At 41.6% G+C, this 27,585-nt stretch overlaps 1 protein-coding gene across 1 annotated transcript in view; it reads right to left on the reverse strand.

Annotated features, from left to right (window-relative positions):
• The window catches only part of MCC (MCC regulator of WNT signaling pathway), a 221,733-nt gene that overhangs the window by 173,343 nt on the left and 20,805 nt on the right, over window positions 1-27,585 (reverse strand). Inside the window, exons 2-3 of the mRNA XM_033164789.1 lie at window positions 27,204-27,451; window positions 14,148-14,359 (exon numbers count right to left, since the gene is read on the reverse strand). Coding sequence (XP_033020680.1) covers window positions 14,148-14,359; window positions 27,204-27,451 — 460 coding nt within the window. The remainder of the gene's footprint in view (window positions 1-14,147; window positions 14,360-27,203; window positions 27,452-27,585) is intronic.

Below are 27,585 nucleotides of genomic sequence, written 5' to 3' on the forward strand. Positions count from 1 at the left end.
CTTGCTTATCTCCATCCACATGTGTACATTATAGTCACGCTCAGCTTGGTACCATGTATGTTCTTTAACAACACAAATTACAACATCAATCCATCCGCAAATGCTGGTCAAGCACCACTGTTTTCTTTGATGAAAGTTGCATTACTTCCCTATAATGGAAAAACCTCAATACCATATCAGAGATTCAATTAAAAGCCTCAGTTAAGAGCATCTGTTATATAAATTTTAAAAAGGCTGTTGGAACAAATGCGCCTTTTACAGTGCTCTGAACCTGCCATTCTGAGCTCTGATCAACCACAAAGGCAGAGAATGACAGGTTGACCTTTCAAGCATAGCACACAAATATACTACTATCAAACATTTTTGAAATACACTTTGATGTAGTAATCTACCACTGATGGAGAATTCGCAACCATCTGCTAAAGTAGCGACTCCTCGAAATAGTTTAAATTTTCTTTCATGATCTGGTTAAGTTGAAGAGATAGAAATACTACATCTTAAAACCACACAGATGAGTCCTGGGCAAACCATGTCCACTTTGAATCTTTCCTAGAAAAAAAAACCCTGAATAAAACAAAGGGGGTGAAGCACGGGTCTCATCAACACAATGCACGAACCTATTTTACCCGATTCCCAGCACCAAACAAACAAGGAAACTTTCAATGCAAATAGTAACTTTAGATAAGAGTCTGGAAAGATCAAATTATCTTCCCAGAGCCACAAACAGCTGGACATTGGCTGGACATTGTAGCATAAGACTGTAAGTACTTCTCAAAGAGGCAGGGACAGTTTTGTATCTCAAGTCTATTTGCTAAATCCATATTCCTATAATCAATTTTCATTTAGCTGAAGCATTTACTTGCTAATTCAAATCTGATGAAGTGGAACTACAAGTGCATATAAGAGAGTAATCTCTGAAAGAGGAATTCTATTAAACCAGTATTCCGTATTCCTCTGCAGTTTCTAGTTGCCCTTTTTAGTTTGTTATTAGTGCAGTTATATCTGTGGAGATGGAAAAGAGTTATGGGCAGATGGCACAAGTGTACGATAGCATATCATACATGACCCTAACTGAATGAGAGCTGGGAGTGTGTGTGTGGGTACATACACATTTATGTTGCCCTTGGTCAGGGCAGACTATGGCAATATGGCACCCTGAGTGAGGCCAAGGAAAGGCCGCCCTCCAAATATTTATTTTCATTCCTGGAAATAGCTGGAAACATGGGCTACCTTGAAAGGCAGATGCATTTCCCCCCTGGAACAAATGACAACAAAAATCAGATCCTATCATCCCTGCCAGCTTTTTGCATGGGTAATGATCCACAGAAGATAAAACCACAGGCACATGTGAATTACAAGAGTTTCACTTTGTCACAAAATTCAGTTATGGAGGATAAACGCCCAAGAATATATGCTAACTGTATGGATGCTTCCACATGCAAGGCCTACAGATTCATTTGCAACCTCTCACTCCCCGCTGGAGACAGAAGTCATATCTATCATTATTGTGACAAAACCTTAAGATTCCTTTTTTGGGCAACTGCTACTAGAACAGGATTTTATTTGAAGCTCCTGCTCTGGCCAGAGCCAATCAGAAGGTCGGTGGTTTGAATACTCGCAACGGGGTGAGCTCCTGTTCCTCGGTCCCTGCTCCTGCCAACCTAGCAGTTCGAAAGCACGCAGTCAAAGTGGAAGTAGATAAATAGGTACCGCTCCAGCGGAAAGGTAAACGGCGTTTCTGTACACTGCTCTGGTTCACCAGAAGTGGCTTAGTCATGCTGACCACATGACCGACCTGGAAGCTGTACGTCAGCTCCCTCGGCCAGTAAAGCAAGATGAGCGCCGCAACCCCAGAGTCATCAGAGACTGGACCTAACGTTCAGGGGTCCCTTTACCTTTACCTTACCACCCATGTTATTTCACAAGGCTGTAGATCCTACAATGGTTATGTGGTGAGTGATAGGACACAACTGGCTTACACCCTTGAAGCATACAATAAACATTACTAGCAACAAGGAAAACCTATGTATGGCATGGGTGTTGTGAAGTTTTACTAAGCCAATATCAATGCATTGCTTATTTAATATGAATATTTATTTCAAATAGGCCTCAGAGCATGCATAATTCTATCCGGAGAAATATTAAAAGTTGTAGAGCTAAGCATACCAACACCATACCAGACAGGTGTTATATTGAAGACCAAGTTAGATAGCAGAGGTGGCAAATCCATTCAAGACTCTCTGGCTGCCCAAGGCAAGGAAAGTGAACCTGTGGCATTCCAAATGATGCTAGACTACAATTCCCATCATCCCTGGCCTCAAGTCATACTAGCTGGCACAGATGGAACTCCAACAGTATCTGGAGAGTCACAGGTTCCCCAGTTCTTGTTTATGAGACAGGCAGACAAAATAGGGAGACGGGCTATCATAAAGCAAAGACTCTGTGCCTGCCAGCAAATGGGTGGAGCTCCTCCCTGAGCTCTGAGATAGTTAGCAGAGACAAAGCAGAGTGGAGAGTTTAGGATTGCAGTTGGGGATGATGTGGGCTGGAGGAAAATAGTTGCCTTCTGTTAAATGCAGCAAGCCAGAGAGAAAGTCAGAGCCATGGCTGGTGTCTTTCTAAATCCTGAATTGCACCTATGGAGTAAGCAAGACCCTCCTGGAATGTAATGCTGGGTATCCCTCTATTGTAGGCTCAGGTTATATATATGTGTGTAACTAAACCATATATCCTAAACACACCACCGTCTCTGCTGTACCTCATTTTGCGAAAGGAAACACAGACCCTGGGTAAAGCACTCCCTGGAATCTCACACCACTCAAGAGATTGGTGTGTGTGTGTGTAACAATAGTCTTTCATATAAAATGAAAACATTATTCATGGCTATATTCTAGAAATAGGTACAGACCATGAGCTTGCAATGGGAGAGAACAGCATTATTCTGTTACAGTCCATCAGAATACAGTGGTACCTTGGGTTACAAACACCTCAGGTTACAAACACTTCGGGTTACAGACTCCGCTAACGCGGAAATAGTACCTCAGGTTAAGAACTTTACCTAGGATGAGAACAGAAATCGTGTGCCAGCGGCGTGGCGGCAGCAGGAGGCCCCATTAGCTAAAGTGGTACCTCAGGTTAAGAACAGACCTCTGGAACGAATTACCGGTAAGTTCGTAACCAGAGGTACACTGCAATAAAATTTGCAATAAAATACTAACACAAACAAGAAAGTTCACATCTTATGTCCTACAGGCTGGCTTCCAACAGAAAGGAGAAGGTTGAGTGTTAAGCCATTTCTGCTAGCAGTTTACTGGCTTGCGAAGCAGGTCAAATATAAACGGCATACAACGGAACAAACACAATTTTGATATTGCTGAGGTGACACTATGTGCTTTAATGTAGGATTAGATTGGAAAAAACAACAGAGTTTGGATTAAGAATGATTAATGAACACAAATAAAACCAAGGTTAGAAAAAACAAGAAGCCGGATGAAAGAATCAACGGTATATGTAAATATTGTAGCTAGGAAGCCAACTCAGATGAAAGGTTTTGCTACTCCAAGAGCATGGCAGCATGCTCAAGTGATTTTAGTAGGCTGCTAGATGAGAAAAGCAAATACAGCTTTTGCACACACACACACACACCGCATTTGTAGGAAAAGCAAATACAAGCTTAAGAAAGGCAAGCAGATCCTAGGCAAGCGAACACAATGCTTCACTTTTAAACTACTGAATATAACAAGTGGCTCAGTTTGTAACATAAACTAAGCCAAACCATGGCTTATGCAAACGTGTGGGCTCCTAGAAAGGGATCACAGCCTGCTTTCCTCCTCCAGTCCTGCTGCTGCTGTAAACCAAGAACAAACAGCTTGTGAGAAAGACAACAAACCATCAGCCCTCATTCCAACAGCAAGCTAAGGCAAACCATAATTCCACTCGCAATCTATCAGTGATGAAGTGTGGCATTTGCCAAAAGTATCAGCTGCAGTTAGTATGCACCCTATTACATAACTATGTAGAGCAATAAAAAAGTTTAAAACAAAAACAAAAGGCTGTGCAAGTTTCTTCATCAGTGTAAAGTCCTGGTGCCACTGGTGCATTGGATAAGCATCCTGGATTTTAAAACGTGTTTCACGTGTCCTTTTTAACACTGCATACAAGCATCCTCCATATCTGGTATCTCCTTGGTAGTTTTGTTTTACCTCCAGGCCAAGTCTGATATGATTTCTGCATAGGCAGTGGGGCTTGCAAGCTTCCCCCCACCCAAAGCAACTTATCTAAAGGCAAGTAACTGCTGAAATTTGGAGGCTGAAGGCATTTCAAACCCTCAAGGAATTTGCAGTAAGAAAAGTAATAAGCCCCCCCCCCCGCATTATGCACACTCACAAGCTATTGTGTATGCATGTATTTTATCTTCAAGTTGCCACCCACCAACAGATTGAGCAGTTTGAGGTTCAACTCACTAGGAGAGCCAGTGTGGTGTAGTGGTTAAGAGCGGTAGACTCGTAATCTGGGGAACCGGGTTCGCATCTCCACTCCTCCACATGCAGCTGGGTGACCTTGGGCTAGTCACACTTCTCTGAAGTCTCTCAGCCCCACTCACCTCACAGAGTGTTTGTTGTGGGGGAGGAAGGGAAAGGAGAATGTTAGCCGCTTTGAGACTCCTTCGGGTAGTGAAAAGCGGGATATCAAATCCAAACTCTTCTTCTTCTAGGATGTTTTCTAGGGGTTAGGGGAGATTGCATCTATGCTAAAGATTCATTTTTCATTGTCACACAGCTGTTTAAAACGTTATTTATTGTTTAAAGCGCTGAGAAACAGAGTTTCAATGCCCAAATGTTTTTCCCAGATGCTGGGGGGCGGGGGCGTATTTAACATTGGTCTCAGCTCAAAGCCAATGGTGCAATACAGTATTCAATTCCTACTTAATTCCACTTTTTAAAACATGGTGTGCTCCCATGATGTCAAGGCCATCAGGAAGGCAGTCTCTAAACAGATGCATATTAAAAGAATGAAAAATTAAATTCAGTTTGCCTTTTTTTTTTAAACACACACCCACACACGACGACAACTGTGGTACAGAATGAAAGCACTCAGACTACAGAGAGAAAGATAATGTGTTGTTGTTTTTCTAAGTTCCTAAAAATGGCACCGTAAAGTAATCTCCATCCAAACATCACATTATTGCTATAAACATACACCAAGGCTGGAGTAACGTTTTTCAGCAATCATCTCCACAACAGAGTAAAAACTACACTTATTTTTCTAGAGCTTGAACATTCTCTAGGCATTGCATAACCTTTAAAAAGCAATACAGTCTCTACCTGCAGGCTCAGAATCTTATAGGCAGACTTAAGAATAAAAGGGAGGAGGAGGGAATAGGGTGGCCGGCAAATTCAGGCACAATGCTTAATACGGTTACATAAATGTTTGACCAGGTGAAATGGCCATTGAAAGAGGCACCTTCTGAGAGTGGCCAAGTCAACTGCGGGGAAACATGCCCTCTCACCTCTCCCTCTTCTGTAGCCAGATTTCCAAACACGAAATAAATGGCAGCTTGGAATACCCACATGTTAAGACATATTCTTGCTTGCCAAGACAATATGACTGCTGCATAGTTCTCCCTCAAAGAAAACACAACTCTCGTATCTATGGTGCCCATGTATACCTGCACATACAGTTGCATGCTAGGTTATTAAGCACCAGTCTCTGAGAAGATACACTTCGGAAGTTGTCGCTCATTTTGCATATCCTTTTCTGAACAGTGCACACATTGCAGTACAACATTTGGCTCTTCTGAAGGAGACAGTTCCTGGCTCAGAGCATGGGAGTGATACTGTGGGTCATCTTGAGAGAGAAAAGGATTGCCTATCTTCTGAGCATGATGGAGAGGGGAGAGCAGCCTTGTAGTGAATGTTCACAGAACAGGAAAGCTATAAGAATATATTGAATAAAACGTTTATGACACAGTTGGAACACCTAAAAAACACGAAGCATGCAAAGGCCACTTTACTAGAGGCTGGATTATGGGGGAAAGCCCTGGGATAATTGGGTATTATAAAACACGCAGGGGGAAAATGAGTTCAGATGCACTGAATGCTAGCATACATCAACAATCATGTCCGTCATTCTTTCTAGTGATGGACACTTAAAAAAAAAAAGACATGTAAAAGAGTCATTCCACTTGAGGTTTTTTACAATCAAACAATATACAGTGGTACCTTGGTTTATGAACAGTCCTGTTTACGAACTATTCGGTTACAACTCCACAAAACCAGAAGTGGTATTCCGGTTTGCGACTTTACCTCGGTCTACGAACGGAAGCCGAATGGTAGAAGGGCACCGGCGGCAGGTGGCCTCATTAGGGAAAGCATGCCTCGGTTTAAGAACGGTTTCGGTTAAAGAACAGACTTCAGGAACCGATTAAGTTCGTAAACCGAGGTACCACTGCATAAATATTTTGAAATAAACACTTAAGGCAGAAATTTCAGGCAAATTTCTTGTTTTGTGTATAAAGTATGTACCGTATTTTTCGCTCCATAAGACACACTTTTTCCTCCTAAAAAGTAAGGGGAAATGTCTGTGCATGTCTTATGGAGCGAATGCATGGTCCCTGGAGCCGAATTGCCTAAGGGCCAAAAGCAGATTGTGCTCTTATTTTTTACAAAGAGAGAAGGGGGTGTTCCAGCAAGTGATGGGAGAGAGATAAGGCTCCCTTTCCAGCCCCGCCCCCTGGCCCATGCCTCCATTGTTGAATGCAGAGGGAGGGGTGTTTGTTTCCCCAGTGACATGTGACTGGCTGATTAGATTATCTGTCTGGAAACTGTAAGAAATGGCTGTAGGACTAGAAGCTGCAGAACTGTGAGTTGGACGGGGCACCACTTTCAGCTGATCCTCAAAAAAGCAGGGCTTTTCCCTTTGCAAAAAAGCTGCACCACTTTCAGCTGATTCTCAAAAGCAGGGCTTTTCCCTTTGAAAAAAAAGCTGCACCACTTTCAGCTGATCCTCAAATAAACAGGACTTTCCCCTTTCCTCCTCTAAAAACTAGGTGCGTCTTATGTTCAGGTGCGTCTTATGGCGTGAAAATATGGTATATTAACAATTCTGCGTTGGACAAACTTGTGTCGTTTCTTGCAGCATTTAAACTCATTGATTTTGTATGAATATACCCCACCACTGCCACACCCACTATCCTTTAATAAGCAGGCTCCCCCTTTCTTTCTTTTTTTAAGACAACAGCTTCCGACCTACTATTGCATTTCAGTCTCTACAGAACTAGTGGGGTATTTTTCATTAAACACTCTTTTGAAAATTTAAACCATTAAAGGCATTTTGAATGCAGAGGCACAAACAATTGAGAAACAAGTCTTCAAATGCATTTCAGGCTTAGCATTCAATTTTTATGTAAATGATCCATGCAAACTCCAGTACGATGGACAATGCAAAGCCCAGACAAAATTAGATCCTGGCACAAGGACACACAGCCTGCTTACTAATTATTCCTTTATAAAAGCCTGTCTGTGGACTGTTCAATTTTTTATTTTTTCCCCCAGAGTAAAAGAATCCCAATTGGTCTTTCACAGGAAATTCAAGGGAAGCAAATTCAAATCAGATGTCAAGCAATCCCTCCTCCCCCCCCCCCGCCAGTGATGAAAAAGTCCATTAAGCAAGATTCCAGAAATAAGTCACATGCCATTTTAAAGGAAACACTGTATTAAATCATACACAAGAAGAGGACTGGTGGACTGAACAGGCTGTATATTTTTGTACACAAGAAATATGTTTGTATGGAAACAAAAACAGATGCTTTTTGTACATGTAGAAGAGTCAGAAAGAGAAATATTTATATCACCAAGATATTCATACTTCTCACAACTCTTAAGCCATAGGAAGTTTTGAAGCACTTTTTTTTTAGAAGGAGGACTATAACTAGAGATTTATAATATTTTATTTACAAATATATAGCTGACAAGAGTAGATGGGAGCAGGGAAGAGAACGACCCAGATAGCCATAATTCACTCTCCAAAGCAAAGGCAGCAGACTCCTGCACATTTCTTACCTGTTCTTATCAAGGAGAACACAAATCCCACCTTGAGTAATAGGTGACCTTCAATTTTCCAGTAGACAGGAATAGCTATGCCAAAAGACACAGACACTGTGCAATTGGTTTTTAAATTTTGTTTTAAAATTGTGAGGGTGGGTGGGTTCTATTTTCATTATTTTGTGAGCTGACCAGTACTAAAGGATAGGATAATAAATGTATTAAATTACATAAATATATAATCCTATGCAGTTTATTCAGGATAAAGTTGCATTGAGATCAGGAAGTCACAGCCTCAATAGCTGCAACAGGACGAGAAACCCCAGTCAGTGGTCAGCAGCCACCACAGGGCTTAAGCTTCCTGACAAGTGAGCTGCTGCTCATCTCAAGCTAAGGCCACAGCTTTATGAATGGGGTGAAGCAAAATGCCAAGCAAAACTTCTCCTTCCATTCAATATATACAAGTTCCTGCACACACAAGGTCTAGAGCAATGCAACAGAGCAAGACAAATACATTCGCAGGAAGAGCCCTGCAGCATTTTACAATGTTAATGGTGCAAATAAAGTTGAACTATATGTTCCAAAATATTGCACTGCGGTACTGATGATATTCTAGCTCCCATTTCCTCCCAACAGAGCAAGTGTAGCCTACTACAACTTAATAAGTTATGGCTGCTTTCTGAAGAACATCCATAACGGAGCATGTTCTTAGATCCATTGTTTGCTCCTCAACTAATGGCTGACATCTGCTGGTGCCAGTTTTTATTTTGGAAATTTAAACAAATAACGCCTTTTGGAAATAGGAGAGTGAAATAATTGATGAGTAGAGAAATATTAGGCCACATGTTGGACATGAAATAAAATTCCATATTTGTATGTTTTAAAAGATGGTTAAATTCCAGCAATACCGCCATTTTGCTGGGCGTTTAACATACCAACTGTTACTGTGTGGTGATTTCAATGACTTCTTCAGGTACAAACTATGTTTCTTGATTCTTTACACTAGAAGGAATTAATGAGGTAAGTTGTTGGGAAGAGGCTTAACTGTCTAAGAATGCCCCCTGCCAGCCACTCAGAGAATACACGAAACAGAATAGGAATGAAAATGAACTATAATCAAGCCAAGAAATAAAAGCACTAAAGGATTAAAGTACACACCCTCCAAAATTTCTCCGAGTGAAAAGAGGGACGTCTCATTCCATAATGATAATTTTACTATTTATATCCCCTCCCACACACACGTTACTGGGTTGCTCCAGCCACTCTGAGAAGCTTCTAACACATACCGTATAAAAATGTATTAAAACATTAAACATTTAAAATACTTTCCTATACAGGATTGCCTTCAGACAGCTCAGGGTTGGATAACTCCACACCCGTCCAACATCCTAAGGAAATAGGCACATCCTAAGGAAAAGCAATAGGACACGGTGGCGTTGTGGTCTAAACCACTGAGCCTAGGGCTTGCCGATTGGAAGGTCAGCAGTTTGAATCCCCGTGACGGGGTGAGCTCCCGTTGCTCAGTCCCAGCTCCTGACAACCTAGCAGTTCGAAAGCACGTCAAAATGCAAGTAGATAAATAGGTACCGCTCCAGTGGGAAGGTAAACGGTGTTTCCGTGCGCTGCTCTGGTTCGCCAGAAGCGGCTTAGTCATGCTGGCCACACGACCTGGAAGCTGTACACTGGCTCCCTCGGCCAGTAAAAAGACATGAGTGCAGCAACCCCAGAGTCATCAGCTACTGGACCTAATGGTCAGGGGTCCCTTACCTTTTAAGGAAAAGTAGGACATTCAGTATCAAATCAGAAACTAAGACAGCTTCTAGAAATCAGGAAAATAGGGACACTTGGAAGGTCTGAAAGTTATTCAAAGGAGCAGAATGACTTAAACCTGTAAAAACATTTTGATTGCAAGAACGGAACACTTTAAATTGCAATATTGGAATAATACACACTGGACAGGAAGCTTTTATCTATCCGATTTCCATCCTATTCAAGGAGATCAGGGAAGCACACATTACGGTAAATTATTTCACGTAGTCTTGCAAAAATATTGGAAGGTAGGCAATGGTATGAGCTGTGACTGGTACAAAGTCAGCATTTATGACTTATCAGGGATTGTAACTCAGGGATTCAAACAAACACAAACACACACACACAGCTGTCTTATCACATACAGGTAGGTACACACTATGTGAAGGCAGGCAGGCTAGTAAAATATTGTGGGGCCTGGTAAGGTTTTTCTTGTTGCTAGTTACATATAAGCAATATCTGATCCCCATCTAAAGTGTTTGGTTTTCAGTTCAGGGCACTACATATGCCTTAAATAGACAAATGGTAACCCATTATTTCAGTGTGAGGAGACCATTAATGTTCTTTTGGGCAGCCATCCAAAATCAATTTGCATTGCAGCTTGAAATAAATTTAACCCCCAGTGATAAGTCTTGATTTCTGTTTTTAGTGCGGATAAAAGCTACTTGTATAAGATGAAGTAATCAATCACAATCCAAGTTAGACTGGTTATAAATAGTAGGCATTCGAGTTTCGGTGTGACAAGAGAAAACACAGTTAGCTGTAAAGAGGCCCACCTTGGCACCACTGAATATAGGAATTTGCAGGCAAGATGAACTTCCATTTCTCGATAGTGTTGCAATGGCGGCAGTCTGAGAATAAAGATAGGAAGGGCACTCCTGGAAAAAGCTATCTTTGCTCAGGGGTTAACTACCATCTTCAAAAACATATTCCCAAATGATAGCGTAGGAAGAGAAAATATGGTTCTTGTAGACTGTTTCCAAGCCTAATTTTGCTCATTTTGATCTTAAAGGTCCTTCACAGCTTTAGTGTCACCTTCTCCCAGATGCCATCTCTGGGTGACCCCTACCCCCCACCTCAATGGTGCTGGTGCCTGGCTACTAAGTCTTTTTTATCATTATGTGAGAACCTTGTTCCAGGAGTTGTAATTCTGTTTTTAGCGTGTAAATCCATTTTAGCCCTCTTTTAATTCTGAGTTCCATACTATACGTTGTGAAATCAGATTTCATTATTATTTAGTTGCTGTATTTTAAAGTTTGTTTTACATCAAGAACTTTTCGTTTCAAAAGAGAAGAGATGTGTAAACACCGAAAACAAACAAAAATGCGACTCTCCAAATGTTGTTTGACTACAGCTCCCATTAAATAAGACACCTGTGGCTTGGATTATAAAATTTAAGGAGAGCTGGTCAGATCACTGAACCTCAGTAGCTATGCTAGCATGTGAAGGAGGATTGGAAACTAAAGTCTTGGAGGCCAGTGAGGTGTGAATTCTGCCTGCTGATGCAGAAATCAAACTGGAAGGAGAGGGATATACACGCCCCGCTCTCTGAGCTAATTCTGTATTAGAAGATGTCATGTGGCCAGTGGGTACGTGGTTCTGGGAAAGAATGGCATAGTCACGGCCCAAACTGCACAAGTAGAAAAGGCTCCCCACTTCAGACCTTTGCCCCTCAAAGATGGCACGTTGGAGTCTGCACCCCTAGTTAACATGTAGCAGACCTTTGCCTCTCCAGCTCCCAGCAGCATCTAGTTTTGTTTGTTTACATAAAGGGAAACTTCATTTCAAAGGCAGGTCCACATGCTCTTCCTCTCACACATGCATATCTCTCTCACACATGAGCATATATATATTCACCCCTTTTCCCTGACAAAAACTCACATGAACGAGCACCTGCATTCTCATGCACGTAAAGCACACACTCTGGCGTCCGTAAGAAGTCATACAGAAAAATGGACACACAACCTCGGTCTCATTGGCGAGCACATTTATTTATTTGAAACATTTCTTATCCGCTCTTCGCTGCACATGCAATTCCATGGGCTCTTACCCTTTAAAACAAATTGAGATACATCCCACAAGTTCTATGAACAAGGCAGATACTTACAAGCAGCCAACTAAAATAAACACCAGCAATAGCGATATAGTCCATCAAAAGTCTGGACAAATTTGCACACAGGCACTCTTGTTTCTCATTCATACAATCAAATGCAGCACATTTTCTTGTGGTACTTTTTGCGGCTTCGCCCACCTGCATGTGTACACATAGACGTTCTTTTTCACCTGGCCTCTCTTCATCCAGCAGATGTATGCCAACACTCTCTTGCCGTCACACTCTCACTCAGCTACAAGCATGTGCGCATGTACTCACAAACACACCCTCAGGCATCTTCTTACTCACATATGCACATACCCATGCTAACTTTATTTTCTCTTACACCTTCAGGTGCATACTTTCAAGTGCATTCTCTCTCTCTTACATCTGCACAAACTCTGTCAACGTTGAATACATATGGAGTTAGACACTCTTACTTTGCAGATTTTTACTCATGCAGGACTCTTGTGTTCTCCTCCTCTCTCTTGTTGTCTGTGTGCACATCCTGACTCTTGCATGCACCCTCTTTCCTATATGCACACACTCCTGAATTCATACACTGAATTCGGCCACCCCTTCTCCCTCCCTCATATGCTTGCCCTCTGTCCAGCACACATAAAAACTCTTACAGGTCCTCCTGCTCTATCACATTGCAAATTCCTTTTGAGAAAGTTACCAATGGGCACAATCTAGCTAAGCCTAATTTAGACAATGGAATGGGGCCTGGTCATAACAAATGTACACTCCTGTACTAAAAGCTCCTTAAGTAAAAAACAAACAAAACAAAACAGTAAAATATCGTCGTCGTCAATATGCCACCCATGTGACTGGGTTGCCCCAGCCACTCTGGGCAGCTCCCAAGTAATGCAACTAACAAAAAAATTAAACATGCATGAATCAATAGCAACCAAGCAAATGAGAATGTTTAAGGTATTAGGACTTGAGGAAGACAGGGAAAAGATGGGTGCATCCTACAAAATTGTGAAAAAACATGTGCTGTAAATAAACCAAACACAAATCCAAATGTTAGAGAGCTCATAATATATATCAGACTAGCACAGAGAAGGTGGAGAGGAGTTGGTGTAAATCAGGAGTGGCTAGCATATTGTAGGATACCCAGCTTCAGCTAGCATATCAAGTGGTCAGGAATGTTGGATGGTGTAGCTCAGCAATGTCTTAAGGACGATAGATTAGCCATCCCTGGTGTACATTAAATCATCCCTCTAGGTACTACTAGATTAATCTATCTCAAAAACCAAGTCTGTAGTCTAAAGCAAACTACTTCCAAATTTCCACAATAAGGCACACCACACCAAGGGATATGGCACCTTTCCCCAGTCCATAGTAGCTAAACAGCTGGTAGGGAACATAATGGGCATGTAGGGTTGGCTTCCTCTCAGTCCATGGAAGGATGTAGCACACCTGAAGTTGTGGCATTAGCAAGTCCCTTGCCAAGCCCTGGTCATCTAAAACCAGCTGTGGAAGTTTGGCTTCGCAACAAACCCTCATCTAAAAAGCAGCAGTTACCCTTTTTGGCAATGCCTTCGTAGTATTGCTTAACTCACTCTTTTCCATATACCATTACTTTCCAATCCATTGCCTGGCAAGGAACACACATTCATTCTTTCATTTTTACAGTCTCTACAAACTGAGGAGCAAGATTCCAAAAGCTCAATCTGCTCAGCTGATAACGACAACAACTCCTCTTAGGCTTTCCTTAAACGGAATTGAGAATGTGTATGAGTTTTCTCTGTAGTGAGAGTGTATCGCGTTTGCACCCTGAGGAATTTTCAGAATGCAGTTTCAAGAAAACAAAAACAATATAATAAATTAATAGACTGGTTTTTCGTTCTGTACAATTCTGGCATAAAGACTTAATTTGCACTCCGACTAATTTGAATTTCTAAATGGATTTACATGCTAGTTATTTTAGTAGTCAAATTTGAATAAATAATAAAAGCACAACCAAATATGTTATGGAAACAAGGTGTTTTCGAATACCAATCCTCAATAACAAAGCAAGCGCTGGGGACTGATTATTTACAAAAATAAAAATTTAATCATGTTCTCTCAGATGAAAATAGCCACCTGGTGTTTTCCTATGGACTACAATTTAAATATTAATTACTATCTGAGTTGGGGGGGGGAGAGGGAAAAACACAAAAAATCAAGGCTTTTCAGTGAACTAAAAGTGTACTCACAGTGTTGGCAAGTTCCAGGTAACTTCCTCCAACTGAATTACTAAAATTGGAAGCTTGTGTAAGAAGTCTCTGCATTGCAACTTGTTGATTCATGGCATTGCCTCCATAGTCCAAGAACTTCTGCAGAGTTGAACGACAGTGCAAGTCAGGGCTCTGAAGGTCTCTAGCTCCAGAATCGTATTCCCAACTTTCTCTAGCTCCTGATAGGGTACCTGGGAAAAAGGGGGGGGGGGAGGCTAGTTCATTAGAAGGAACTGAACAGTCCAATTCCACATCTTCTCCACTTTGATGATCACAGAAGTTGAGATCTTGAAGAAACCTTCATGATAGCACCTTCCTTCCTTCCAATCTCTTCCCAAACCTCACATTTTACATGGAATTCTTGGGACAAGGCGCTGGTCCTCGGCCCCTACTGAAATTAAATACAGTGGTACCTCTGGTTAAGTACTTAATTCATTCCGGATGTCCGTTCTTAACCTGAAACTGTTCTTAACCTGAACCACCACTTTAGCTAATGGGACCTCCCGTTGCTGCTGCGCCGCCAGAGAACAATTTCTGTTCTTATCCTGAAGCAAAGTTCTTAACCTGAAGCGTTATTTCTGGGTTAGCAGAATTTGTAACCTGAAGTGTACTTAACCTGAGGTACCACTGTACATGTAAGTAATCTGAATGCATGGTCTTTCCCTGCTTAATTTCACTTCCACCATAAACTCCTGGGCTGAATATAATATTTTAAGTTCCTTGCTCTTTTTTTTCAGGGGCCTGTCTTCTTGCTGCTTATTTGTAATGCCCCGTGCACATTACAAATAACATTATTACATTATCTATTAATAATAATTCCACCCTTTGGTCACAAAGGCACTCCAGCACCAATGACCCTTCCAAGAAGACCAACACTACACCATATGATTCTTCTACTCTTCTTCAGTCTTTGTGCAACAGATACCATTACACTTCAGAACAGACCCTTTTGCATGTTTTTAATGACCTGCACCAATCACCAGACCAGTTTTGTTGTTTTGCCTGCCTGTTCACTTCAGTTTTCTCTCCTTGGTGTGGTCTGACTACAGACCCCAGATGGACTTGAGGAGCCTTATAATGACCCAGTTCATTCCATGCTAGTGGTGTGCATGGAAACAAACTTTTATACCGGCATCCCCCTTTGTTAACTCAGGTCTAGCAGAGGGTCAACAGGGAAGCAAATCACATCCCAAATAAATTACATCAAAATTCCACAAATTTTGATTGAGTGCACTTCCAGATAAAAAACAAAAAACAAAGACTATTTTAAGATGCTGGACATAGTGCAGGATAAAGTTATTTTCAAAACAATCTACAAGTGTATATAAAATGCTTTTTCCTGCAATAAAAATACATATATCAGCTTCAGGACACACTATTTACAAACATCTGTTTTCTCCACTACTTCCATCCTCTGGCATCAAACACATTTTCCCCTTATGGTTTTTCTTTTTAACTGAAATCAATAGCAGGTGATCTTCAGTTGTAATGGACAATTGATCACAAGGAGATGAGTGGGTTTATCACACTCTAACAATATACTGAGTGTAGGAAACAGCAACTTGGACTTCTGATGCCTGTTAGGTCATTTTGCATAGCTACACACTAGATGTAAACGATTTTTCAAGTACTTTAACACCTTAGTGAAACAAGAGTGCCTTTAAGATGTTCTCAGCTGCCAGTATTTTAGTTTTTGATTTGAGACAAAAAATTAAAATACCTGGTGCCCTGACTAATCAAGCTCATATTTTCAATTGGTCAAACCATTTTCTAAAAATAAAATATAAATTAAACCAAATAGGTTAACTGGATAAAACAGATCAGCTATAGGTTTGTATGATGTCAAGATGAACAAGAGCAGGGGAAAAGCTAATTCATTTATTTAGACTAATGGTGCAGCTACAGAAATGAAGAACATGCTTCCTGGTAAACTACAAAGAAAGAGGAAGAGAGAAATCAATAGTAGAAAACCACAAAGGGTAGTTCTAAGCACACAAAACCAAATCCTATTTCATGCCAAGCCCAATCATACTTCTTGGGATAAATTCATAACACAGTGGTGCCCCGCTAGACGAATGCCTCGCTAGACGAAAAACTCGCTAGATGAACGGCATTCGCTAGTGGAAGGCTGCCCCGCAAGACGAAAAAGTCAATGGGGCTGCCTCGCAAGATGAAAAAAAAATTTTTTTGGCGTGAAAACCTCCGCGCTGCATTGCCGCTTCGCTAGACGAAAAATTCGCTCTACGAAGACACTCGTAGAACGAATTATTTTCGTCTGGCGGGGCACCACGGCATTTTGTGAACTACAAACAGGCCATAGCACAAAGCTTGTTGTTTCTTTACAAGTTCTTTACTTGTAAATATCCTGTGACTCTTCTGTGGTTGATTATGATGCCCTCCTTTCGAAGCACCCTACTGAAACTTATTAGCTTCAGGGTAAAGGAACACAAAAACAAGAAGGTTCAGTATTGTTCTATGTTCCATAAAGTCAAGAATGTCCTGCTGTAAAAATGGCAGCACCCCACAGCGAAGGTAGGAGCAAGAGGTCCTTGTTCTACACACATGATTAGAAGAACCAGTTTTCTACACAAGGGTTGTGACATAACCTGGCTTGTGCATAAACAGGATTGTTTTTTTTTCCAGCTGGAACTCACCAGAACTCTGTTCCAGCACCTCTCAGGTGTGCGCCACTGCCATTATAAGAAAACAAGGGAGGCGTTCATGGAGTTCCAGCACCTATTTTTTTGGAAAAATAGCTCTGTGTATAACCACAAGTACGCTTGGGAAATAACTGTTTTGGTTAGTATGTGCACATTAAAATATTTACTAAATATTTAGTAACCATTTTTATCTATCCTGGGGGCTCACAGAATAATCTTATTTAGCTGCTCAATCTTTAATACTCATTAAGTTCATTGCATAGCCTTGGGCAAATTGCTATTTCCCAATCCCACTGAAAAGCTTGCTTCAAAGGCAAAAATGTGTTAACTTCAGAATGACACGAGCCCTCGGAGGCCTGTAGGGTCCTGTTTGTAAAATATTTTAGGGATAAAATATCCTGTATTTATAGCTACTTTGATTTGGACAGCATTTTTTGCCAATCTTGTTTAAAGCACCGTCTTTAGGTGGCTGAATGAGTTTCAGTTGTTGATGCCCAAGGGTATTGTAAAGGCATATGGAGGGATAAAACCTACCTCCTCTGTGCTCAACTTCCCCTGAAATATCAGGTTGGTAGTTTAGGGGTGTTGTTAGCCTTATCCAAGCAGTCTCAATCGCACTGGCACAAAGCAACTTTCAAAAGCTTAGGCTAATGCACCAGTTACAGCCTCTCCTGAATAAAGACAGCCTAGACCAGGGGTCCCCAAACTAAGGCTCGGGGGCCGGATGCAGCCCAATCGCCTTCTAAATGCGGCATGCGGACGGTCTGGGAATCAGCATGTTTTTACATGAGTAGAATGTGTGCTTTTATTTAAAATGCATCTCTGGGTTATTTGTGGGGCACAGGAATTCGTTCTTCTTTTTTCTTCTCCAAAATATAGTCCGGCCCCCCCACAAGGTCTGAGGGACAGTGGACCGGCCCCCCGCTGGAAAAGTTTGCTGACCCCTGGTATAGCCACAGTTATTCCTGCACCGATAGCATCTCATTCAGAGTACATGGTGTTGCTTGCTGGAGAAATGCAATTAGTGCAGAGCTCATCAGTAAGTTGATTAACTGGAATCAGACAAATAGAACACATCTCTTCACAAAGAGTTGTGCTGCCTTCCAATCTGTTCCTATGCACAATTCAAAGTGCAGATATTGACCCTAAGTGGCTGGTACATTAAGGACCAGTTTTCATTGCATGAAACCAGCTGGGTGTGAAGAATGGTCTGTAATGCTCTGTTCTGGGTCACTGACTTCCAAAGGAAGCTGAATTGTGATAGGAAACAGGACTTCTTCAATGATGCACTCCATTATCATCTCTGCATTTCCTCTACAGGGAATCTGGCACTCCCATTATTTTGTAATCGGTGCCTAGTAAACAGCTTTTATTTCAGTTTCATTCTTCTTTTTGGTATTTAAGAAGGTAACTCTGCCTTTCGGCTGGTATTTTATTTTAGGCTACCTTGCTATGATTTGTCAAAACATAAGGTCTCAGGGAAATCATTATTAAGCAAATTTCACTGCAACCTTACTGTTTTGACCTGTGAACCACTCCGAAAGCATTTTAAGCGAGCATACATGCTCCTTAAAGCACCTGAAAAGGGAAGTTAGGATGCAGTCATAAGAAAACTATTTTCCAGAAACCAGTAATTGTTTTATGTTTTACCATAAAATAAATGTAAATGAATCATCCATAGCCCTGTTCTGTAAGATTTCTGGCTGCATATTGTATGAGAAAAATGATACACATAATCCCCACTTAATCACGACAATATCTGAACAATCAGAGGACAGCTGCAGCGCACTGAGCCAAAATTTGTATTAACTCCATGCATAATGGCGACTTCTCCTCAAATAATGCTTATAGTTCTCAACTATACATAAATCCAATGTATGTCAAAGTACTACTAAAAAAGAAAAGTATGCACTGTGCTGCTAGACTTTCTTTGAGATACTCATGTAAAGAATAGGCTTAACACATGATTGGATTGCTAAAGAAAACCATGAATCACAAATCAGAATAATTCAGATAATTCCAGTTCCACCGAAATCAGTGGAACTTGAACATTAAACTGTGCACTTATTGAAATAAATGAAGGGTGGAACTTTCCCCCAAAGTACAGGCAATGACCCTGTGGCAAGCATGAACCTCCATGGCCCTACCATTGGCCTCAACATATATGGGGCAGAGGCATGGAGACAGTACGATGGAAATAATAATCAGAGTGTAGGAAAGACCCTGGACAGGAGTCCTAGTGGACATTGAAAAGGCCGGGACCTTCAGCCCTTGCAACTGCTTCATCGGGGCAAGACCTGGAAAAGGTTGCAGTGTAACACTAGGCCATTGATGTGGTTTGTTTCCTTGAATAAGGAGTTAGTTTCATTGGCCTTGGGTGACTTGTTGCTTTATTTTGCTGACCTAAGCCTGGCTCCAACCCTGACAATGGATGAGTGGTGTTTTACTCTGGGCAGACAAGGCATTTAACAACAGCACCACCAGGACAGAGGGTTGGCTGCCCAGTATCCCCAGATTTTGAAATACAGTGGGAAAGGCAGAAAGAGCAAGGGTTCTGATGGACTCCTCCTCACCAATGGATACCAGTCACACTCCCATCCCGCCCTTGACGCTGGCCCCAACACAAAACATCTTTGACCCACCTCAAAGACATAGAAATGCAGCAAAGGACAGTGTCTGGGGGAATATCCATAAGGAGACATTTACAAAAACAAAAGCCAGATGTGACACACATAAATTCCAAACTCCCTCCTGCCTTGCACCCACATCTAGACCACATCAGTCTCTCACCTCCAGAGGAGATAAACATTACACACAAAGCCTACAAAACAATAAAAGGGGCAGAGCCCTTGCACCTTAACCCAAAGACACCAATGCAGGTGAGCTGGTTTGGGGAGAGAACCCCGAACAGCTGCAGCCACTCAGGCTGATGGTCTACAGGCTGAGTGGGGCCCAGTCCTGATGAAATTACCTCCCAGAAACAAGAGCAGCTGCTTTTGCAAGGTGGGTAAGGGGCTTGCTCAGTGTTTCCCAAACTTGGGTCGCCAGCTGCTAAGGATGATGGGAACTGTAGTCCAAAAACAGCTGGAGATCCAAGTTTGGGAAACACTAGGCTTGGTGTTAACCAATACCAGTACCTCTCCTGCTCTTCCAGCCAGCTGCCTCTCCCTCATTTACTTCTGCTTCTGTGTGAGGAATTATCAGGGCAGGAATCACATTTCCAGCTCCAATTTAAAAAATACTTCGGGTGACAGCAAGTCTTTCAAAGCAAGAACACTGCCAATTCTATAGGCAACTTTTGCATACAGAAAAGATCCTTTCTGGGGCAATAAACGTGATAGATTTACAAACCTGAAGCCTACAAAATGAGACGCCCCCTTTTTTTCTCCAACCCACCCATTATTAATGACCAGTTCACAGCTTTTATAGAGAACAAATGCTACAATTCTTCCTTTTATGTAATTATAGGATGCATAAGACAATAAAAATGCAGAAGAATTTATTATGCAAGCCTTGAAAGATCAGAACAACAATATAAATGTCCCAATTTTATCAGATTCTACTTAAGGGAAAACATTCTATTATAAAGAAGCCAATTTTATTTCAACTTTGCCCCCCCCAAAAAAATGTCATTTTGTTCCCAAGTAGCTAATTTTGAGATTTCTCCCCTTAGAGTGCCCCCAAAACAGATTTCATGTGTTTGTGCATACCTCAGTGTCCCCCTTAGTCTACTGTTATCTCCCTCTTCTGCATGGCTGCTGTGTTTTTAGCTACATAATGGTGGGCTCTTCCCCCTGAAGTTCAGAAAACAAAAATAAAGTGATTGCCAGCAAAGCTACAGTACGGCATATCTATTTCGGAGGGGACTCACAACAAATTATTTGCTTTCTATTTAATTAAGACTGACCCACACCATTGCTCATACACAAGACAATTTAATGAAAACTGTACGTATCAGCTGCAGAGAACAAAGAATGGGATGCACAGTTCTTACAATAGGTCATTTATCTTGACATTATGCTAATGGTAGTAAAACCATGGAGCAAAACACAGTTAACATGTTTACCACAAAGTTCTTCATGTTAGATTGTTCTGTGTAAACATGACTGCCACTTTCCCCCACCAATGCTCTTCTGCAACTAAGATGAATAGTTCTTTGGAAAGTCATGTTGTCTTAATCTATTCACAGACAGGAGTGCCCAATTCTATGCATGTTTACTCTTAAGCAAACACTGCTCACTTCAAGGAAGCTTATTCCCAACCAGTGTTGCATCCAATGTTAGTCCTGCACAGAGCAGATCTACTGAAATGACTAACTTAGGACCTTCAGTTTCAGTGGGTCTACTCAGAGGAAAGCTTAGTTGGCACTGGTAGCCATCTGAGGATAGTACATCTGCTTGCTAACATTAATTTACTCCCAGCATGGTGTACAACAACACCTACTGATGGCATTTAAAGCATACATAGTAGAAATACAAATTCAGTGCCAATACACATAAAAAGTCAATCTACTGTTATGACCACAAGCCTTAAAATCAATTTGCATGTTTGTTCTGTATGAGAACCCCCAATCATCTTTTTATCCCTTGGATCCACTAAAAAGAGGTATTACTTACCTACAAAAACCTATTCTGGAGAGTGCTGTGCATAGTAATAAGAGCTGTAATCTTATATCATCAGAAGACCAACATGAAAACTAAATACCCATGAAATTTTACAGCCAAACACTAAAGCAGAAAAACATATTTCGAAGGAGGAGAGGGCGTAGAGTTCTGAGTTACATCATCATCATCATCATCACCAGAATATTAAAAACACAATAAAACATCAAACATTAAAAACTTCCCTGTACAGGCTGCCTTCTAAAAGTGAGATAGTTGTTTATTTCCTTAAACATCTGATGGGAGGGCATTCCATAGGGAGGGTGCCACTACCGAGCAGGCCCTCTGCCTGGATCCCTGTAACTTCACTTCTTGCATTGAGGGATCAGTATATACTCTGGCAAATCACATTTCCGATCTAGTCAAAAGTACGTAGGTACTTTTAGCATTTGGCTCAATTCTATTGGACAAACTTTAGCAATATGCTAACTCTCTACAAGCAGAACAGTTTCAGACTGTCATGGGATATCAACACAATGGATATTTTCAAAGGCCTGCGTTCTATACCTGCCCCATTCTTAAAGCTCTAAAACCACCTCATTTGCACAATTATGTCTCTCCCAGCCCTTCAACCTGTGCAAAAGATTTTCAGGACTGTTTTGTCTTCTTCTTTTTCAGTAGGTGGCACCCTAATGCTATCTTGTCAGTTAACCCTCTGGTGAAAAGAGCTGTGTAGTTCACCAACGAACACCAGCAAAGTCAGTGTGTCTCTTACATGATGAAACATAATTCTAGAGAACTAAGTCACAGTTTCTCTGGAATTTTTCAACTTAAGTAGCCAGGCTTAGCCACACACCACAGAAAAAGGGCAGTAGCTAGACACAGTTCAAGCTGTAAACAGCTATCACTGCAATTGCATCCCTCAGCATAAACATTAAACAAAGACTTGCACAAAAGGATAATTTTATTTCAAAGTAACTTTTGCTCACATTCTTGATACAAAATTATCACCAATACTTTTAAATGATTGGCAAATGAAGTGTATAGTTTATAAAATTATTTATAAAGTGAGTTTGAAATTGAATTACAAAACAAAGACCATACTTTTAGCAGGCAATTATTTAGAACAACAACAACTATAATAATAATATAATTTATTATTTATACCCTGCCTATCTGGCTGGGCCCCGCCAGCCACTCTGGGGGCTTCCAACACAATATTAAAATACAATAATTCATCAGACATTAAAAGCTTCCCTAAACAAGGTAAGAACAAGGCACAGGTGTTCGGTTTTTTTTCATTCTAGGTTTAAATCAGTGTTTCCCAGGCTTGAGTCTCCATCTGTTTTTGGACTACAATTCCCATCATCCCTGACTACTGGTCCTAATTGCTAGGAACGGTGGGAATTGTAGTCCAAAAACAGATGGAGACCCAAGTTTAGGAAACACTGGTTTAAATGATCTCCTAAAGTAGAGGTGGGGAACCTGTGCCCCTCCAGACACTGTTGGATTCCAACATCCATCCATTTCAATGAACATGGTCAATGATCAGGGATGATGGGATATGTAGTCCCGCAACATTGGAAGGTTCCCCATTCATGAACTAATGCTTAAGATTTTGGCCTTGATCAATTCATTATTCACTCTCATATTACAACTCTAATAAAACTATCATGTCAAGAGCTGGCAACCAGGGTGGATGAAAATCAATTATTAGTTTTTAATCGTTTTTTTTAATTGGATTTTTTATAATTATCGGTCTATGTATTTCTAAGAGTATAACCAAATCAGTACCGGTAATTTTTGATATAACTGTAAAAACTACTCTGAAAATTTATTATTCCAAAAATGAAACTTTCATCTGGTTGTAAATATTAAGGTTATACCAGCAAGAATAAGTCTTTCTGCAAAAAAATTATTTAAATCAAGTCTTACTGACTAGTGATTTAAATCAAGTCTTACTGACTAGTGATTTAAATCGTGATTTAAATTGATTTAAATCAAATCCACCCTGGTGGCAACTAAACCTGCAATCCTAAGTAAACTTACTAGGGGGCTAATACCCACTTAACAAAGTTGCATTTACTTATTTATATATAAACTAATATAAAATTAAAAAATGCTTATATTCTTCTGTGTCAATAATCAAGTATCTGGGCTGTGAACTCAGACAGCTCCAAGTAGGATAGCAAAATACTAACAGTTTCACATAATATATGTAATTAAAAGGCTAAGACTTCATGAGAAACCAGGTTTTTTAAGAACAGATGTTTTCTATTAATGAAGGAATTTTTAAGAGATTGCAAAATATCGCATCTTGTGATTATAAAATAACCCTTAACAGTCTAAACTACCTACACAGCACAAAGTATATTTTCATACATAATGGCCTTTTAAAAGGCACCTAGAAAAAAAAGTGAATTAAGAAGGCCTCTCCACCAAAAAGCAATTTATGGAATGTTTAACATTATGTGCCCAACTTTGACATCCTATACGGGTTGAATGCTTGTTCACTACTAAAACTAAAGTACAGAAGTTGATGCTACCAGCAAAGCTGCAATCTTTGCTCCCTTTGAATGAGAGCGTATATAGCTTGAGCGTACTTCCCGATCCATTGCTGACCCATCAGCTTTGGCAGGGCCACCATATCTGGACAGAGATAGCCTAACTTCTGTCGTCTATGCCCTGGAAACCTCTAGGTTAGATTACTGCAACCCATTCAAAGTGGGGATGCCTCCGAATAAACTTCAGTTTGGTTTGGAAACTTAAATCTGGTGCAGCATTCAGTGGCCAGCAGAAACTTTTTCAAGCTCTAATAAGTTGCAAGGATGGTGTTAGGGCGCCAACAAGTTGGTGTGCTGCAGCGCAGCAGTCAGGATGAGATAAGCCAAGGTCAACAGTCCAGGTCAGAAGCCAGCCGAAGTCGTTCTACAGCTGAGAAGGGAGGAGGAGAGGGGATCGGCTGATTCCCCTGACTGGGACCTGCTCCTGGCCCCACTTCTTCCTCTAGCTCTGGTCTTCCCTCCTCCTCCCTGTCAGATTCCTCCTCTTCTGAGGAATACCGCCACCAGTCTTCCCCAGGTACGAATTCCTCAGATACCTCTGTGGGTGCTGCCTTGTCAGGGGGGGGGGCTTGCCACCACTCCTCCTCATCTGACTCGACCCTGACAGATGGTACCTTACCTTAAAGAGAAGTTTGGCTAATTTGCTATGTAGGATCTTAGAGGGCAAAACATTAAAATGTGCCAACAAAACTGTTATTCTGTACTTAGGTAACTACAGAAAAATGTAGATGTGATGTGAATTTGTTAGAGGCAAACTAAGACAGGCCCAGACTGTACTGCACATGGTCCATTAGCTGATGCATGTAGCTTTTTTCAAATCTGTATCTTTTATTCTCTAAACCATAGATTTGCACTAGGTACAAAGACGGGCAGCGCTGTGGTCTAAACCACAGAGCCTAGGGCTTGCCGATCAGAAGGTCGGCGGTTCGAATCCCCGCAATGGGGTGAGCTCCCGTTGCTCGGTCCCTGCTCCTGCCAACCTAGCAGTTCAAAAGCACATCAAAGTGCAAGTAGATAAATAGGTAGCGCTCCGGCGGGAAGATAAATGGTGTTTCCGTGAGCTGCTGTGGTTCGCCAGAAGTGGCTTAGTCATGCTGGCCACATGACCCGGAAGCTGTACACCGGCTCCCTCAGCCAGTAAAGCGAAATGAGCGCCACAACCCCAGAGTCGTCCACGACTGGACCTAATGGTCAGGGGTCCCTTTACCTTACAAAGACAGCAGATAAAAAGAAGACAAACCAGCAACAGAAGTGTGATGGCCTGGGAGTCAGACTCTGATGCTGAACCTGAGGGATCCCAGCCTGCACAGGATTCCCTGCCTCCAGAACCAGCTGAGCCGGGGCCAGGGCTTGAGCCTGAAGGATCCCCACCTGTGCTGGATCCCCAGGTGCAGGCATCAGCAGAGTCTGCTCTGGCTCCTGATGGGAGGGAGGACCCATTGCCTGCAGGTGCTCCACTCCCAGCCTCTTCAGAGGAAGCTGAGGCATCCCCTGGGTCCTGTAACCCACCAGCCTCTCCTGAGCTACAGAGGCTCAGGGCAGAGAGGCGAAGGGAGTTAAGTGTCTGCAGGAGGAGTGCTCGCCTCAAGGCCCGGAGGAGAGGCGAGTCTCCGGAGGATCGGGACCGCCCTAAGCATAGGGCCAGATAAAAGCCAGCCAGACCCAGCCCAAGTTGCGTGAGCAACTTAGTTGCAAGTGTGTGCTCAACCTGCAACCTTGTGCCTGAACCTGCCTTGGACCTTGACCTGCTCCCTGCCTTGCTCCCTGCCGGACTGACCTCCTTTGGACCCCTAGACCCAGGACTGGACTTGGACCTTGCTTCATGGACAAACCCTTGGGGCCAGCACAAGAAGCTTTCCCCATTAACTCTCTTTCCCACATAGATACAAAAGAATTGAGCAATACCTGATACAAGAAAGAAATAGAAGGGGCAGGAAAGCAGATTCAGAGTAAGTAAAGTATACCCATTCCAAGTTTTAATGAGCTATGTCTGACTTCCATGATTAAGGGTAGTACTAGCAACACATTTAGGTGTACCAAGTATAGGTCCAAGAAAGAAACACCAAGTTGTTCCTAATGAAAACTTAAGCCAAGAAAACCAGATTGAGGCTCCACACAAATTCTGGTTCACAACTTCTGCTGTGTTCACCCATAGGGTGCTGCAACAAATTTACTGCTTTTTGTGAAGAAATATCAAGGCAATACAATTAGTGTATATTTTTGTTCGGCTAATTTGCATTGCACAGTACAGTTGGTAATGAAAGCTATTCCTGAGATACTTGCAGGAATCAACTTGTTCTTACTTGTGGCTATCCATGGTCTTGGAAAGCCTTCTTTTAAAAAAAATATAACTTTTTATTTTGCGTAGTTAGATATTCTTTCCTACAGTAATCTGAAAATCAAGTGAGCAATCATCTAAGTTCTAAAAAGGTTTGCAAGAGGATGAGAAGTTATTGAAACCACCTTTGTGGGAAGATCAGTCAAGAAGTTTAATAAGATGGAAGCAAGGACACATTATTGCCTAATTCCACAGGGGGAAAACACCACATCAGTCTGTTACAACGTACAGCATCATTGCTGATCACATGGTGCATCTATAAAGGCACCAATTTCCTGGTTTTGTGGAACTTCAGTCAAAATGAGATTGTGTTAACTCTGGTCCTAAAACTGCAGGGTTTTTTTAAAAAAATAAAACAAATAAAGAACTATTGGGGGCAGAGAAACAAGCTGTTTGCTACTTGCCAGAACCATAAGCTTGAGAACTAAGCAATTATCAATGGGGAGATCTTGACAACCACTTCATACATTTTCCGAAGCACACCTGTACATAGGCGTAGGAAATAAATGTACAGCCATGTTTAGCAAAATGTTTTACACAAAGCAGTTTGTAGTGTGTTCCCAATATGTATAGTTTAAAAGGCATGCACAATTTCCGCAAATGATGCTAAAACAAGCATGCTGGAAAGAAAATGATTTACTCCAATAAACTAGATCAGGCTTCCTCAACCGTGGCCCTCCAGATGTTTTTGGCCTACAACTCCCATGATCCCTAGCAAGCAGGAGCAGTGGTCAGGGATGATGGGAATTGTAGTCTTGAAACATCTGTAGGGTCAAGGTTGAGGAAGCCTGAACTAGATGATACCACGATGGTGGCTGTATCTGTGTAATCTTTACTTTTAGACAATGGAGGCACAACGAAACAACACTTACCCAAACTGTTATTGCTGCTTGTTGGCCAGGAAGCTATTCTATCCCTTAATGTTTTCTTTTTGCAAGAGTCATCTGATTTCACAGAGAGTTCCACTTCTTCCTTCCTGATTTCTCGCACAAGCTGCATGCGACATCGTGTGAATTCCTGAAAGGAAATCTTCCCACTTTCATCTGCGCCAAGTTGATGCATGATCTCAGCCACAGACTCCTCCATGTTCAGTTGGCGGCAAACCATCAGCAAGTCATTCCTAGAAACATGAGAGAAAGGGGAAAGGGAGAAAGAGAAAACCCCAACAACTGTAGTTTAGTACAAAGACAAGCACCTCTGTATAGGATGGTTAGTAGCCAGTAATTCAAAATAAGTTTTCAAGTCTGAAAAAGT

The sequence above is a fragment of the Lacerta agilis genome, chromosome 11 (assembly GCF_009819535.1).
Source record: "Lacerta agilis isolate rLacAgi1 chromosome 11, rLacAgi1.pri, whole genome shotgun sequence".
NCBI lineage: Eukaryota > Metazoa > Chordata > Lepidosauria > Squamata > Lacertidae > Lacerta > Lacerta agilis.